General features: G+C 37.0%; 1 protein-coding gene across 6 annotated transcripts in view; it reads right to left on the bottom strand.

Moving 5' to 3' along the window:
• LOC129438752 (arf-GAP with Rho-GAP domain, ANK repeat and PH domain-containing protein 1) overlaps nt 1–17,586 on the bottom strand; it is a 66,010-nt gene that overhangs the window by 45,337 nt on the left and 3,087 nt on the right. For 5 of the 6 annotated variants that reach the window (XM_055197651.2, XM_055197647.2, XM_055197648.2 and 2 more), the window contains exon 2: nt 8,650–9,504. In XM_055197651.2, the coding sequence (XP_055053626.2) occupies nt 8,650–9,494 (845 nt within the window). In that variant the 5' untranslated portion in view covers nt 9,495–9,504. Of the gene's footprint in view, nt 1–4,892; nt 5,085–8,649; nt 9,505–17,586 lie in introns of those variants that run through there. The other variant, XM_055197652.2, reaches the window with a different exon arrangement.

The raw sequence follows: 17,586 nt of genomic DNA on the forward strand, positions 1-17,586 counted from the left end.
AGTTAAATTTCAAATATGGAATCTTTTTAGGGATGCACCGAAATGAAAACTCTTGGCCAAAACCGAAAAAGAGGAAACCAAGGCCGAAAATTGAAACACAGAAAGAAATTATTATGCCAATTATATATATTTATGTATTATTAGTACCATTGCATTTATGGCTATCACTGTGTACTAACTTTACTAGGAGTGTGACGGATCACAAAACTCACGGTTTGGATCACATTACAGGTTTTGAAGCACGGATAGGTTTATTTTTTGGATCAGCAAAAAGGGGGCGGGAAAAATCTAATAACAAATAAAGAAATTGCAAACATTTGTAAAAAGGACAAAGTTGCACATTAAGTAAGGTCTGAAATCAGGGCTTTGAACCAGAATTTTTCCCAATTGGTTATTTCCGAACAGAAACCGTATTTTAATGTTTACAGTTTTCGGTTCAATCCTACAATTGAGGTTCCTGAACCGGTTAGAAGTTAGAAAAAAAATAAAGTTCCTGAACGGGTTAATAACGTTCCATGTCAGCAGTGGGACATACAAATAAGTAGGCTGATCATTAGGACATTAAATTTAAATTATTAGTCTACATAATTTTCCTTAAGTCTCTGTCTTGTCAACAAACATTAAAAAGGCTACATTATGTATGCAACATGTACTGTATGTGACATGCCTACATTTGTTGAGTAAACTTAAACACGCGCACACACACAGACGGAGGACAACTGCCAAACGGCGCTTCGGGAAGATGCAGCATAAATAGTCGCTTCACAAAATAAACAATGTATTTTAATGGACTACAGTATGAGACACACTAGCGCAATTTCAAGTTTATACATCAAGAGTTCTGATCTATGAAGGGCATAGGGATAATCACGTTTAATTGGAGTTGGACCGGACAAATTTAACTGCATGTGCGTCTGTGCGTACAGAAAATTGCTCACTTTAGCGCCTTTTAGTGGTTAAATTGTTTAAAATCACTTAGGTGTTAACATTTGCAAGCCTTTGAAACACCTGCAAATTATCAACATTCAGCCTATTTAAATTTACGTATTAATTCGCAAATCGCATGCGAGCCGAACCGTGGGTCGTGATCTGTATGGATCAACTGCAATCCGTTACACCACTAATTAGTAAAAAACAAACATCTTGAGATATTTGGTTGCCTACAATATTTACCTCTTATAGTTTGAGTAGGATACTTGCTCGTGGCAAGCTTCACATTTCTCTGATGAGTCAACGACGACCGGAAGTGAACTTCATCGAGTAATGTTGCACAGAAATCTTGTCAAAGAACGAAAAAATAACGGTATTAACTGGTTACCATTATTTTAAATAAATGATTCTGTTCCGGAACATATATATATTTTAAAAGTTTTTGGTTTCGTTTCTGTTCCTTGCAAAACATCAAAAGTTTCTGGTTTTTGTTTTCGTTCCATTAACCGGTTCAAAGCCTTAGTAAACGGTCTGAAATTAGCATTAGCTACAGAAATTGAATTAATCATAACAATGTCTTTATTGTATAAATTAAATATAATTATTATTATTTTTAGAGCTACAGAAGTGATTTTCTGTTTGTCTTGAGTTGTTTGATTAACATTACTGACACAGACTTATTGAGGTTACTGTCTCTTTAAGATTAAATAAGCAGAGACTGGTTTCTGACTGTAATTTATACATACACTTAAGACATAAACAAATGTTTTATTAGAAAAAGAATACTGTGGAGATCATTTTGTTTATATGTGCCCTGTCAACAGAAAGATTTTATGTTCGCTTGCTTTTTAAAATGCGTCTCTCCGTGTATGCACTATTGACGGCACTTAAACGCGTGCACACACACAGACGGAGGGCGAATTCCAAACAGCGCAGCAAACAGTTGCTCAAGATAAAATATTACGTTGTTTTCATTGCTTTATTCGCCAAATGTATGTTAATGGACTACAGTATGAGACACAATAGGGCAATCACTCTAAAGTTTACACATCAAGAGTTCTGATCTTTGAAGGGCATACTATGCATACATACTCGATCACGTCTGACACATTCAACCGCATGTGCCTCTGTGCCTATAGAAAGCTGCTCACTTTAGTGCATTTTTGTGGTTAAATACGTCCAAACCACAGACGTGTCAATTCAGACAAGCATGTGCAGGTCGCGGTTTCTGTTTGCGTCATCACAACATTTCGGCCATATTGTTTCAGTGATAAAAGTATTTCGGCCGAAAACCGAAAATGCTCTTTTGGGCCATTTTCGGCAAAAAATTTTCAGTGGCTGAATATTCAGTGCATCCCTAGAATATTTCCAAAATTCCCCAAATTAAACTCCCACGGAGTTTCCGAAAATTTTAACGGAAACTTTCCGGCCTTTTGCAACCCTAGATCTCATTAACAATAGCTAAAGCTAACTATTGACTACAATACATTGTGCTTAACAACAATGGAAATCTATCTTTAGCATTTACTAACTTACACAACTGTGATGAAGTAATTCACAAAAATCTTCTCGACCAAATATAAATAACAATCTCTCTCTTTATGTGATCCAAAACATGAACAACATCCAAAAACATTTACGTGACGTATGCTACATGATCATGATGCTAACCGTTGTTGTCATGGAAACTTAATGCATGTTAACCTGTATTTCAGTTCATCAAACTTCCTGCAGAAGTATGAAAACTCAGAGCTATAAAGAAACACACATGAGTGAGTGTTTAATACTAATGAACTTTGAACCGGTAATGGCCAAACACAACTCAGTAGTATTATAACTCACTATTTGTATGACTGAGTAAAGTGAGAGATAACTTGTGAAAATAGAAAACACAAACTACATCAACTTCTGTTTAGTAGAGCACGCAATGAAGTAAAGAACACACGGGGCTACAGTATAAGGTGGCTGATAAATCGCATGCAATTCTCATGCTTAACTCATCAGTAAAGCCAGTTTTATGATTAGTAGTAAATCACCTGTTTAAGATGGAGCTGCATTTACTACACAGAGCCATATTAATATATCAATGAAATATGTATCTGTGTAGTAAATGCCACTCCATTTGAAAGCAGGTGATGGTGATTTACTACTAATTACAAAATTATCTTTACTGATGAGATACGCATGAGAATCACCCCTTGCTACAGTGTGTGGTTTTAATAATTTGGACTAAACATACAGCTGCGGTTAGACTCAGAATAACTATCATGAGAACTAAACACTGACCAACACTGCAGAGAAAACCTGCACTGAAATCATAAATATGATGCATGGAGGAGAAAAGTGTTTAAGGTCAACAAAAAAAGTGTTTGCCGCTCAGCATCTCTTTTATTATCATTATATTTTTTTTATTAATACTTCAGTGTGTAAATCACCCAGCACCATCTGAACCCCACCCCTGTATGATGAACTAAGACCTGACACTTATGAGATACCATCACACCCTAGTAAACACATCACATAGCCTTATACCACAAGCCTGTTGAATGCTTTATTCTGGCTGAGAAACGTCCAACGGGTGTGCATTATATTTCGGTAAACGCACACTTGACCTGTCTAATGTCTTAAAGGTGCTGTAGAATGTAAAACTGTATTTATGTAGGCATAGATGAATAATAAGAGTTCTATCATGAGTCTCAAACATTGCTAAAAACTGTTAAATTAAGTACAATGTTGTTACAATACTAAAAACAAAGTTGTGACTGCTGAGTTAGCGCTATATGCTAGTTAATGCTACATGCTAGTTAATGCTATATAATAGCATTTAGGCTGAAGTTCTACTATTGACGTTACAGTTACGTTCGTCCATTAACAATCTCCAAACTATTGATTATTCCTCAAAATCTGTATCTTCATCTGTTACAAACTCAAACATAAGATCTGTTTACACACACAGACAGAGCTACTGAAGGAGAAATAGCCAATCAGAGCATAGCTCAACATTATTATTCATGACCCTTTCAAATAAGGTAATAATAGACCATTTCATTCTAAAGACAAATCCTAGGGTTGTAAATGGACATGTAAAACCATCTCTGGATAATTTTTGCACTTAATAAAGCCACAAATCTTCTATGCAGATATTAGACAAAAATTTTACAGATTATTTTAATGCATTCTTTGGCACCTTTAAAATTACGACAAGTTAATGTGGTAACCGTGGCGCGGTATAAGCAGAATAATTGATTCTGGTCCTTTGAATTATTTTGAAATAATGCACACCCGCAGTGTAATACTGCATACACACCAAACACGAAGCATTGCGTTCCTTGCTCTAGATTATTAATGAAATCTAACTAAAAGACGTGTTTTAATGCCAATAGTGCGTGTTTTCACGGCAATCGCGCCACCCAATTCACACCATTCACATCGCCCCACGCGAGTTTGCATCAATTCGCATCTTTGCATTGACTTTGTATCTACTCGCGCCATTCATTAAGTTCGCGTTTCGTGTGTACGCCCCATAACTCTACTTCGCGTCATGCCACATTACCACCTTGGCTGTGCATTATTTTTAAATAATTCAACAGCGGTCGTCAATTATTACTTTTACGTATGCTGGCAAACCTCAAGAACAACCACAAAGAAAGTGCAAGAAATGCGTAAAATCACAAGGAAAGTTGTCATCTCCAACATATCTGACGAGCCCAATCACAGTATATAAAATTCACACAGTTTCACTTCATCAGGAGGATCTCTTTGATTCTGAACATTTCAAAACTCCCACAGAGGCGCTGTGACAATACCAAACACCTTAACAAAACCTCAACCTGTTGTTTTTTTTTCAAAACACAATAAAACATTCACAGGAAATCTGTAAAAATAGTAAGAGAGAGAGAGAGAGAGAGAAACTGAGGTAGGAAATAACGCAAACAAATGTCCACTTCCCACACTGAACTTACATTCTTAAACAGACCCAATGAAGCCATCACAGATCGCCCAAATAGTGTTACAGGTGAATATACAGTACATCTTACATCAGCGTCAGGTGATATCATCCAATACCCAAGTGTAAAAAAATACAACAACACAGCCAGAGAATCACTGAAGTGATCGAGCTTGCCAACCGCACAAAAGAGAGACGGAAGTAAAGCTCACTGTTGTGTGTGTGTATATGTGTGTGTGAAAAACAACCGTTTCCTGATTTCTGTCTTCTGTTTCTAGCGCTTACAAGGACAAACTTAAACAAACAAAACTCAAAAATTAGACAAAACATTCAAACACAACTCCTCTCTTTCAATACTCAAGAACACAAAGTATTGTATGCACAGATAAACATACAAATTTACAAAACCACAGCTATCTCTCTGAGTCAATGACAATTAACTGTTTGTGTCTACCCTTGTAATGATTTTATCAGAAAAATGAATCAGAAACGGTCACCGTGTCCACTGACTGTTAAGCAATGTTACCAAACTTCAGAAATATGAATCATGAAAATCATCAGACAGACTGAATCACTTTTAATAAAATGATGCTTTATACAAAATCCAGTGGATATAAAGCTGCTCATCTTTAAGTGTAGACACAGTCTGATGCACGGCATTGTGGGACGGCAGCTTGAAGAAAACCAACACAAAACAGGACATCTGCTGACCTCTAGTGTTCACAAACACTAAACACATCATTTAAGAGTTTTAAACAAAACTAACACTTGAATCACCACAGAGAGTAAAAATGGGCTTGGCAAGTAAATATAACAGAGTAACAACTCAACTGGTCAGTAAGGTATATAATAATATATGTCTGATATAATTCACAGATCTTTCACCACGGTAAACCCACACTTCTTTTTTCATGTGTGTTTCACACCTAACAAATTTTGGTTACACATTACAATTAGGGCCGTCACGATTATGAAATTTGGCTGACTGTTACTTGACTAATAAATTGTGATGATTATGATTAATTGTCTGTTTTATCACATTTTTTCTTTGTTTATGAAATAATTTTCACATATTGTTGTGACTATTTAAATTAAGTATTTTGCAAGGTTTATCTGGCAGTAAATATTAATACACATAACACAAATTTAAAAGTAATCTGATACTGTCTCGGTTATTAAAGGCGGAGTCCACGATGTTTGAAAAACGCATTGGAAAAGGAGACGGGCCGACTACCAAAACACACTTATAGCCAATCAAATCAAATCAAATGCCGGGTTGCGTATGTGTGGGGCGGGTCTATCAACAGAAGGTCCAGATTCTATTGGGGTAGGGGCGTGTTTGTTTGGGTGATTTCAAATATCAACATTGGCTTTCAAACATCGTGGACTCCGCCTTTAAGGCGCTGCAGCTCCCCCTTGTGTTGTTTAGAAAGATGTGCAATCATTGCGGTGATCTGAGATTATCACAATGAGGTCAAACATTGGTGATGAGACGATTATTTAATCATTGTGACAGCCCTAATTACAATAAGGTTCATTAGTTAACATGAACTGCACTTATACAGCATTTATTAATCTTTGTTAATGTTAATTTCAACATATAATAACTTATACTTTATTAAATTGTGTTAACGTTAGTTAATGCACTGTGAACTAACATGAACAAACAATTAAAAGCTTTATTTCTATTAACTAACATTAACAAAGATGAATAAATACTAAGGGGGTCACGATTTCGATTCTAAGTCACAACCTCGAACTTAGAATAAAAAATGGGATTGTCGATTCTGCCATGCCCCCACGTCACGTCTGGTCGGCTTGTCATGCAGGGGAAAAAACTCTCGGATATTTATATTTTAAACATGAGGGATGTATTGCTACAACTCCTTGAAATGCATATCATAAACAGGATAACTACCTAGTGATCTGACTTCGGACAGAGCGCAACTCTCTGCACTTGCGCGAGAGTGAGGCGCCAAGATGCAGCTGATTATATTTGAAACAAAAGGGATAGTTTGCCTCAGCTCGCATGAAACGCATAAAACTGAACAAATATGTAATGATTACTAATTTAGTTTATGTTTAGACTTCGGACTGATGCGAGAGTGCGTGCACATGAGACAGAGAGAAGCGCAGCTGCTTATGATGCGCTGGATTTATTTCAGATGCTAGTCCAAGACGCGCGCATTACGTCCATGTGCATGCAAGAAGGAATCCTCTCTCTACAAGCTCTCTCGCGTAAAGTGAAGCCCACAAAACCCCCATGCGAGGAAAAGCACGCAATGTGCATGTTAATGTGAAACTATAATAATAATAATAATAATAAATATTAATGGCATAGCAATTGTTTGTCTTTAAAAAAAAGTAGTGCTGGGCAAAGATTAATCGCGATTAATCGCATACAAAATAAACGTGATTTTTGGCCTAATATATGAGTATGTGCTGTGTGTAATTATTATGTATAAATAAATACACACACATTCATGTATTTAAGAAACATTTACATGTTTATATATATTTATTTATATTTTAATATATTCTATATTAAATATAAATTAAAAAAATGTATATATAAGTAAAACAATTCTGAAATGAATATATGAATGTGTGTGTGGTTAAATATACATAATAATTAGACACAGTACACGCACATAAATTATGCCAAAAATCTCTTTTATTTTGTATGCGATTAATTGCGATTAATCTTTGCCCAGCACAAAAAAAAAGTAAAAATCAAGAATTGAATCGAATCGTGACCTTAGAATCCAAAATGTAATCGAATCGAGTATTTGGAGAATCGTGACACCCCTAGTACTGTAACAAATGTATTGCTCATGGTTTGTTCATGTTAGTTAATACATTAACTAATGTTAACTAATGAACCTTATTGTTAAGTGTTACCAATTTTTCTTAGTTAAACTCAAGTTTATGAGTATCTATTTAGGTTTTCTAAACTACCCATACATATCATTTCAGTGTTTCCCACAGGACTTTGAGGAGACCATGGTGGTGATGACGTTACCCGCTAATTAGCATATATGTGACGTCATCATGTCGTGTTTGAGTTTGATCTAGTGTTGGCACCTGAAATATGTTTCACTTCTACTCTTTGATCTGTATCTGTATTTGATCTGTATTATATATCAAATTATATTTTAAGCCGAATTAAGTTGTTTTAAATAGTGAAATAAAAATGTTAATGGGAATCATGAAAATTTTATTTGTGGGGGCCAGTGTTGATTCTGTGGTGGGCCACCACAAATAAATCAATGTATGGGAAACACTGCATTTAATCTGACTGTTTGAGTTTAGCAGGCACGTTTAAGTTTATTTCCCTATCAGAGAACGACTGAAACGCACGCACACACACGCACGCACACACACAAACGCACGCACACAAACACACACACACACAAATGCTTGCACAAACGCACACACACTCATACTGGCAGGAAAAACACACACTTATGATTTTCCAGTTCTGGCTCATGTCACCCGTGTGATGTTCAAACCACATGAAACCTTGTGTCAGCTGACAGGAAGTGATGCAAAACCCCCAGTTTGTGCAAGTGTGTGTTGTGTAAAATCATTCAGTGTAATATACTGAAACAAGTTGTGTTCAAAATAACGCACAAATAACATTTTTACACAATGTACAATATAGATTACTGTAGAGTAAGCTAGATTGCATGTGCAGTACACAACGTAGCACACATCATACAGCAACCACCCTATACTAAAGCAATATAGTAATAATCATAATGCATCAGTACCTGAAACCGGACAGTCTTCTGGATGAGCCGAGACGTGCGGTCATGGTAACAGAAACACGTGGTGGGGGAAGAGGGGGTCTGGAAGGAACTTGAGGGGCTAACTGGGAATCTTGAGGTTCTTTGGAGACAGCGAAGCACTTGGGAGGAAGAGGAGGAGCCGTTTCTTCCTGAGCAGGTAAGGAACACTGTTCATACAGGTGGAACTGATCGGAAGAGCAAGACGATGATAATGAAGATGATGATGGAGAGAGGGAGTGAGTGGGAGACACAGGTGAGAGTTTCCTCTCGTTCCTCTGGACCGGCTGCGGTGGGCCTTTCAGAGGCAGGTGTTCGGGGGAAACCCTCGGTGCAGGGGTGGGTTTGGATCGCTCGGCGGGTGTGGGCATGACCTTCCGCTCGGGAACAGTTGGGTGTTGCGTAGGGTTACTCACAGAGTTGTGGTCAGATGATGTCACCAAGGAAGTGGATGTGAAGGGCACCGGAGGTCTATTTGGCGTGACCCGGGGGGGTACAGGTGGTGGATTATTTAAATGCACGCCGTTGTCTTTATTTTCTTTATTTTCTGCAGACGCTCTGAATTTTGTCCTCTCTCTGGGAATGGGTCTGTCTTCCTCTTTCTCTTCATCTTCCTCAGATCCTGCTTCAGAGGGAAAGACCTTACGTATGCTGCCGAGAATCCGCTTTCTGTGTCCGGGAAGAGCCACCCCCATCTGCTGTAGTTCTGCAGATGTTAAATCCCGGCATTCCCGCAACGTACCCAGCCCAGCCTCCCTGAACGCCAAGCTGTACTGGTCGAGCCGGAGGACACTTAACCACTCAGCCACAGGCTGGAAACTCCCTGACATGACCGGAAAACTGCAGAGGGAGTAAGAAAGAGGACAATCAAATAACACCATCAATAACAAAAACCCACAGAGTATTTCCTTAACGTCTGTAAAACCTGTGAATTTGACTATGAATAATAAAGTGAGACTGTATCTAAATATAAACATAAGTACATAAGTGCAGAATTATCTTTGTGTCATCTGTTGAAGATTTAAAAGAAAATTGTTATCTAGACGTCATCTTATTTACTCCTTCACTCAAGGAAACCAACTAAAAAAGATTTAAAAAAAACACGTCAGTCTGTATCTTATCTGATCTAAGAAAACATGACATTTAAAGGGGTCATATTATGAGATTTTTTTTATGATGTAAAGTAAGTCTTTGGTGTCCCCAAAGTGCGTATGTGAAGTTTTAGCTCAAAATACCACACAAATAATTTAGTATAACATGTTAAAATTGACACTTTGTAGGTGTATGCAAAAATGTGTCGCTTTTGGGTAGGGCTGCATAACAACTAATCACAACTAATCGTTTGCAGAATAAACAATTTTGGTTACATCATATATGTGTGTGTACTGTGTATAATAATTATGTATATATAAATTACATATAAATATAAAAATATTTACAAAATTATTATATACAGTACACACACATATGATGTGTCAGATTAAATGATATGTATGGGTAGTTTAGAAAACCTAACTAGATACTCATAAACTTGATATTAAGAAAAATTGGTAACACTTTACAATAAGGTTCATTAGTTAACATCAGTTAATGTATTTACTAACATGAACAAACCATGAGCAATACATTTGTTACAGTATTAGGGGTGTCACGATTCTCCAAATCCTCGATTCGATTGCATTTTGGATTCTAAGATCATGATTCGATTCAATTCTCGATTTTTACCTTTTTTTATGATGTAAAAAAACTGTTATTCTGCAAAAGATTAGTTGCGATTAGTTGTTATGCAGCCCTACTTTTGGGTGTGTCTTTTAAATACAAATGAGCTGATAATGCAAACACTGATCACCATAATGGTGGTTTGTTGAAATTGAAACTTAATTGTGCTGTCAATTATTTCTCTCTCTGGTTTACCAGAATGGTTTACCAAAACTAAGTTACTGGGTTGATCTTTTTCACATTTTCTAGGTTGATAGAAGCACTGGGGACCCAATTGTAGCACTTAAACGTGGAAAAGTCAGTTTTTCGTGATATGTCCCCTTTAAGATAAAAATGTTGAACTTATAAAAGAGTGAAAGTTCCAAACTGAAGAAGTGACTCATTTAAAGAGAGATGAAGTTGTCAGATATCCATTATGATATCTCTCATCACACACAAACAACACTAAATCAGCAGACATGTAGTAAATCGTTTTTGTTCATTAAACTCTGTGTTGTTTTACTTTATGCACAGCTGGGGATTGATCACGACAAACACACACACATACATAAAGAGAAGAGAGAGAAACAGAATACAGGACAGACTGTATGTGTGTGTGTCTCTCCTGTGGCTACCGTGGCTTTAAATCTCACTGCATATCAAGACATTCAGCAGGTACTTCACCAACCAAAAAACCACACAACCCAATGCAAATATTTAAGAAGTACTCCTCATCGTCCAATAATAGAAACTGATCATGAAGGTTGATATAAAACCAGACAGGATGAGTTCCTGTCACTGATGTGAAGTACATTTTATTTTCAGGTCTTCTCTGGACACATATGTGTGTTTGCCAAGACATATTTGATATGAAATGTAATGAAATCAAGTAATCAAAGTAGAGCTGGACAATAATTCAATTTCAATATTTTTCACTTTATATGTTTGTTTTTTATATAGTTTCTAAACACATTTCTGATATCTCTACATACACATTACTGCGTCTTGGAGCTGTTCGCATGTCACGTCTAAAAACGTGTTAAACGCGGATCAAGGCACTTCTTCCTTCCAAAGCGCGCTCCCGTGGCGTTTTTCGTAGCTAGGCAACCATGACCCATGCTCACCAGGACGGCGAGGAAAACTGAATGCCTGATTGGATTTAAATCATCTGTACTTTGCGTCAAATCATACCATTGTCACCTTGCAATCAATGAATCTGGTTGGGACTTTGAAGTATTAGCCCAGAAAACAGCTGTCACTCAGAAGTACGAGAAGGAGGTGCAGGATTAGTTTGCGTCAAGTCACAGCTTCTAATGGTGAAACTATATAGTAGGGAGGGAGAACGGGAGATGTAATACAACACAAACTTCATAGACTTCATAGAAGTTTGTAGGTAGAGACATTCGTTGTAGGCATTCTTTGCAGTTTATCCCAAGGCTTTTTAAACATTCATACCATTATCAGATTTATACCTTATCAACCAAAAATTAAGAAGTATATTGGTGATAGAAATTTTGGTCATATTGTCCAGCCCTAAATCAAAGCAAAACTACAGACTGCTTCTCAAATAATCTGAAAAACACAGACAAGATGCTTAACATCAAAACCATCAAAACCACCTTTCCACTGTACATGACATTCAGACACGACTGTCGGAGTTCACCCACTAGTGGCAGTCGTCATGAAGTTTCATTTTAATCATAACATGGGAGAAAAGCTTATTCCAGCGCAAGAGGATTCGTTCTAACATAAAAGCTTAAAATGTGTCTCGCTGGTTACATTGCATAAGAATACATACAGACAAACGGCCACAGGCAGAAAATATATTTTAGTGACTTCGGGCGAAGCACTGACCCGTTTGGGCAAGTGACTATACGGTTTACTGGCCCGAATGGCTCTCACACTGCCACCGGGCAGTCCTTTATGTTGAGCCCTGATTCAAGTATTACTGATAAAGTTAAACAAAAAAAGATTAATATTTGACCTTGCACTGCGTTTTGATTGGAATACACTGAAAGACATCACTTCCAGACGCGTATCACATACAAATTAAATTTTGTAATGAATCCTACTCTCAAAACGAATCCAAAAATTACGCAACCACAGATGGTTGCACCTGCGACTCTCCATAGGGAATGAATGACTTCCGGTTTATCTGCCGTTGTTTGTCGTGTACAGTGAAAAGGCGGCTTAAATCTTGATTCATACTCACATTCTCAAATCTCTCTCTCTCTCTTTATTTCTCTCTCTAGTTCCTCATTCAAGTAGCAATGTACCAGGAACTACATTTGTTAAATTCTAAGATGTCAGAGTGTGAAACTGTGTGTGTGTGTGTGTGTGTGTGTGTGTGTGTGTGTGTGTGTGTGTGTGTGTGTGTGTGTGTGTGTGTGTGTGTGTGTGTGTGTGTGTGTGAGATATGAACTGAATGAATATGAAGTGAATTGAAGTGGGTGAAAGTTAAAAAAATACAAACATACACTTCATTAGAATCATCTGTGACTGGAAGTTCAGGTCACTCATGTTTGCAGGAACATTACAAACCAAAGACACAAACACACACAGACGCACAACTGGTATGATCATATTTATGATTCAGTCTAAGCGTGGCACTGTCTGGTACATCTGACCGATGGTCATTGTTATGACTTAAGTTACTCAGTCCATGACTCCTGACACACACACACACACATATAACTAACCTGTTTTCCATCAGGAAATGAAGAAAAAAGGAGGAAGAGATGTAGAGATAAGGAGAGAGGCTCATAATGAGAAAGTAATTGAGATGTAATTGAACTTTTTGAGTTAATATGATACAATTGAATATTCTGCTTTTGAGATGCTGACCAGAAACAACGTGAGAACATGAGGTGAGATGACAAACAGCGGTTTCAATTCTCACTAACACAAGCTTTAGAAAAGTCACACATCCACACAGACACACTTAGTGTGAAGATTCGACCAACAGCTGAATGCATCCGCTGTCCCTGCATGTGCAGCACTCATGCATGCAACATCTGCACTGATAGCAGCATCTAAACACTGCAAGATAAATCATTATGCAAAATAAATCAGAAACCCAGGCCTTTATTTTGAGTCTGCTTAATATAGAAGAAATATGTGTTAGACTTAACTCAGAGAATTATTTATTATTATTACAGACATTGTAGTCAATATAGTAAGCAGAAGTAGAGACACAACCGTAAATAATATTAATAAGTTGTTAACAGTGACAAAACACAGCTCAGACACAACTTCAACAGTCCACTGTAAAAGTGTGAAAGTGCAGTCGCAGAGGACAAATACACACAGCAGCATAACAAATGTGTTTATAACAAAACAACAACATGATTAACATTCCAGCACCATCTCGGGACTGTTTAACCCTCGATACAACACAAACACACACACAGATCTCTGAATCTTCACTTCCCTCATGATTCAGTTTGATTTAGAAAGTCAGGATTTAATTTTACTATTAATAATAAGAACAACTGAAACTCTTTGAGTTTTTTTTATTTACCAGCGGTTTTACCAGAGGTCCAAGTGCTCTTCCGCCATACAATATAGTTCTCTATTTTCCGCTTTAAAAATAGACACATTTTATTTTGTGCCACCATACGTACTTGTCTAACTACTCATGTAACAGTCTTTAAATAGGGAAAATGGCTTCTACATTCATCCTTGTTTGGATCCTAGGGAATGAATGCAGTAGCGCCTCACTGCAGAACACAACATTAAGGGGTGGAGCTGGATCCAGATTCAGAGATTTCTTCCCACTGCATTTTGATTGGTCGGCAGTTTTACCACAAGACACGTCATACACATGCTGTTGCGTTACCATTTCCGCATTAAGTCGTAACTAAATTAAGTTATTTTTCTGACATAAAAACAAACTTTACTTATGAGTACAATAAAAGTATTGCCTTTAAAGGCGCTCTAAGCGAATTGACGCGTTTTAGAACATAACATTTTTTTGTTACATACAGCAAACATCTCCTCAGTATCTGCTTGCTGCCTGTCCGCTGATCAAACTGTAAAAACACGCGATCTCTGTAGACAGCTCAGGCTCGACAAACGGCGATATCAACATAGTGGCCAAACCTAGCACAACAAAACATAAAGTGTTCCAGCCAATAAACGACAAGAAGGATTTGGGGGTGGGGGTTGGGCGCGTTCATGAAAGCACGGACGGGAGAGGGAGGGGGAGGCGTTAGCTACGCTCCGTTTGTTTGAAAACAGTTCAAACATCAACAGGAAGTGACGTCGCACATTATTCGCTTTGAGAGCCTTTAAGGTGAAATGTAAGTTTTTTGCTATGTTTTGGAGTAAAACATTTCGGGTAAGCCTACTACGACGAGTAATCTTACCACATGCAGTTTAATACTTATGAATGGATACAGTATAAATATGCATAGTTATTAACATGTATATGGCAAGTTATTTAGAAATGAATACATTGAATGTTTATCTTGTATGAACTTTGAACTTGTTTTAACACGTCTTTGCTTACAGCTATTAGGAAACAGATTTCCCTCGTAGATGGTTTTCTTTTTTTTTTTAAATGTGCTAATAAAAGATATGAAATAAATTTGTGTTTTTATATTTACTTGTATAGGAATAGCTGTGTAATAAGTGGGATAATGTACAAATAAATCCCTTCGATGATATCACACTGTCGGGAACGTGTCCCTTAAGTTACCTCCCCTTACACCTAACTGTCATACGTCTAAATTATGAATCTTTCTTGACTATATTATTAATCAAATGTACACTTTAAATTGATAAGTGTGAACGTTGGCGACCACAGGTTGCAACTAATTGCGAGCTGCAACAACGCAAATATACTGGCGAAACAAACTATATAAAGTGGGAGGAGTTAGATCTAGATCCAACCCCGCCCCCTGGATGTCATGTTCTGCAGTGAGGACCATCTCAATGAATGGGGCTAGGCTAAATGCTAACACATTCATGACGCGCTGTACAAAGATTAAGTGCACGCAATAATTAATACATACCTGTAATTTTTCAATCTAAGTTGAGGTAAGAACATAGTAAACTATTGAATAATGGGGCTGGGTGTCGATTTAGATGTTCCAGATTGATTCAATTTCGATTCACAAGCTATCAGATCGATTCGATTCTCGATTCAATTCAGATTCTCTGAACTACTTTTAGACTTGATTCTTGATTCAACTGAATAAATATAGATTTAATACAAATACTATATTTATAAAAAAAGAACAGTGAACATAAATTTACAAGGGTAATTAATAGGGGTGGGCCGATCCAATACTTGGGATCGAGAATCAGACCGATCCAGACCTTTTTTAGCTGGATCGGGAATCGGACTAACAGGGCCGATCCAAATCCGATTTGGTGCGCTACTACTGTCATGCTATAGAAAAGTCAGACTATTATAAAAGCACCATAAACGTTTTTATGCACTATATTTAAAGTTTTCCTTATATATTCGACAGCTTAATGCGAAAAACATATATGAAGATATTTAAGATCACAAAAACCAAATGGTGTGGTTAATGCATTGGAGTAGCGGTGAATTAAACGCAGCAATTCTACAGATCGGGATCGGACGATACTTAGAATTCAGGTATCGAAATCGGATTGGTATGGAAAAAGTGGCATCAATCAATTAATCAAAAAATCTGTTATTTTTGCCCAACCCTATTGAATAACTGTGGTGTTTTCCTTTAATTCTAAAGGCAAATCTTAGATTGATCATTTTTGCACTTAATAAAGTCACAAACCTTCTATGTAGATATCAGAGAACAATATTTCAATTAAATATATATTCTGTTAAAAGTTAATTGATGCGCTCATCGGTCATGTCTGTGATTGACTAATGAATCAACACTTCAAAAACAGAGAACTAAAAGAAACCTTTAATGCAACTCAAATAGATCTAAATGAAAACGATGTAATTTTTTGTTTATCATCACATTTTCATTTAATTGCATTGAAAGCATGCAATTTAAAAACAAAAATGAGCCTATGAAAACATATGTATATAATATTATTATAGGAAAGCATTTCTGCATCATATTTGACCTGAGAGCACAAAAACATGTGATTATGCAGCCCATCTGGGGGTGAATAGTAATAAACATTAGGAAATGGACTTAAAACATCATTTTTGTACACAAGTAGGGTAAACTGAACATTGCGGCAGCTGTTGCCTTTTGAAAGTGTTGCGAGTGTTTGGAATGGCGTTTTAAATTTGATCAGATAACAAAACGCAGAACCAGCAGCAATATGTGCGAGACCGTGTACAATAATAGCACTAGCGCTGTTCTGTTGCGTCTGGATTTGTATAATTCATAATTAATTGTGTCCAGAATGAAGCATAAGATTAAAACAATGAAAGTATCAAAGTGATGTGAAGAACCAGTCATATGTTGCTTATAAAACAAAGTAACATGCCCCCTTAGTTTGAATAGGCATGACGCCTCTGACACAGGAAACTTAAACAAGACTAATCTGAGAGTCAAGACACGATTATAACTAGCAACCCAACTGGAACCAATGGCACTCTGTGGATGTGAGGTCTGAAAAAATAACATAGTTAATTTTTCACCATGGGTTTAAAACACAGATCAATGTTCATGAGAGGAAAACTGTTTGCAAACTGGACTGAAGTAGAGATCAGAGAGCTCCTCACTATTGGCACTAATGCTGAGAACGATCAACAGCTACGTGCTGCGCTAGTTTATGATCAAATCAGAAAAAATGCACAAGCTGTGTGGTTTTAAGAGAAATTGCAGATAATCAACAAACTTAAGATACTGTGAAAAATTACATTAAACCTCTCAATCTGATGCCACAGGATGTGCACGAACACAAGACAAATCACTGGCAGTGTGCATGAACCAAAATTTAAACAATCCTGGGGAAAATCTTGGGAGACATCAACCATATATTTCCCAGAACCTTTATGTGAAAAAGCCTATAAACAAACAATCCTGGACATCAGAGGAAGATAGACTCGGTCCACACTGCACACTAAATGAAGTAGAAACAAAACTTCCCTTTAACATCATGCCTAAAATATACACAATTATTTAGGGTTGGGATGATCTGCTTGCAATGCTGCTCAATGAATTACGGTGAAACGCCACTACATCCAAAAGCCAGATGGCACTCTCGTGCAGAAACTCAATATACGCCACAGAAGAAGTACAGCTCCAGGAAATGCTTATAAACATATTT

This window comes from Misgurnus anguillicaudatus, unplaced genomic scaffold (assembly GCF_027580225.2).
Source record: "Misgurnus anguillicaudatus unplaced genomic scaffold, ASM2758022v2 HiC_scaffold_33, whole genome shotgun sequence".
NCBI classification, from domain to species: domain Eukaryota; kingdom Metazoa; phylum Chordata; class Actinopteri; order Cypriniformes; family Cobitidae; genus Misgurnus; species Misgurnus anguillicaudatus.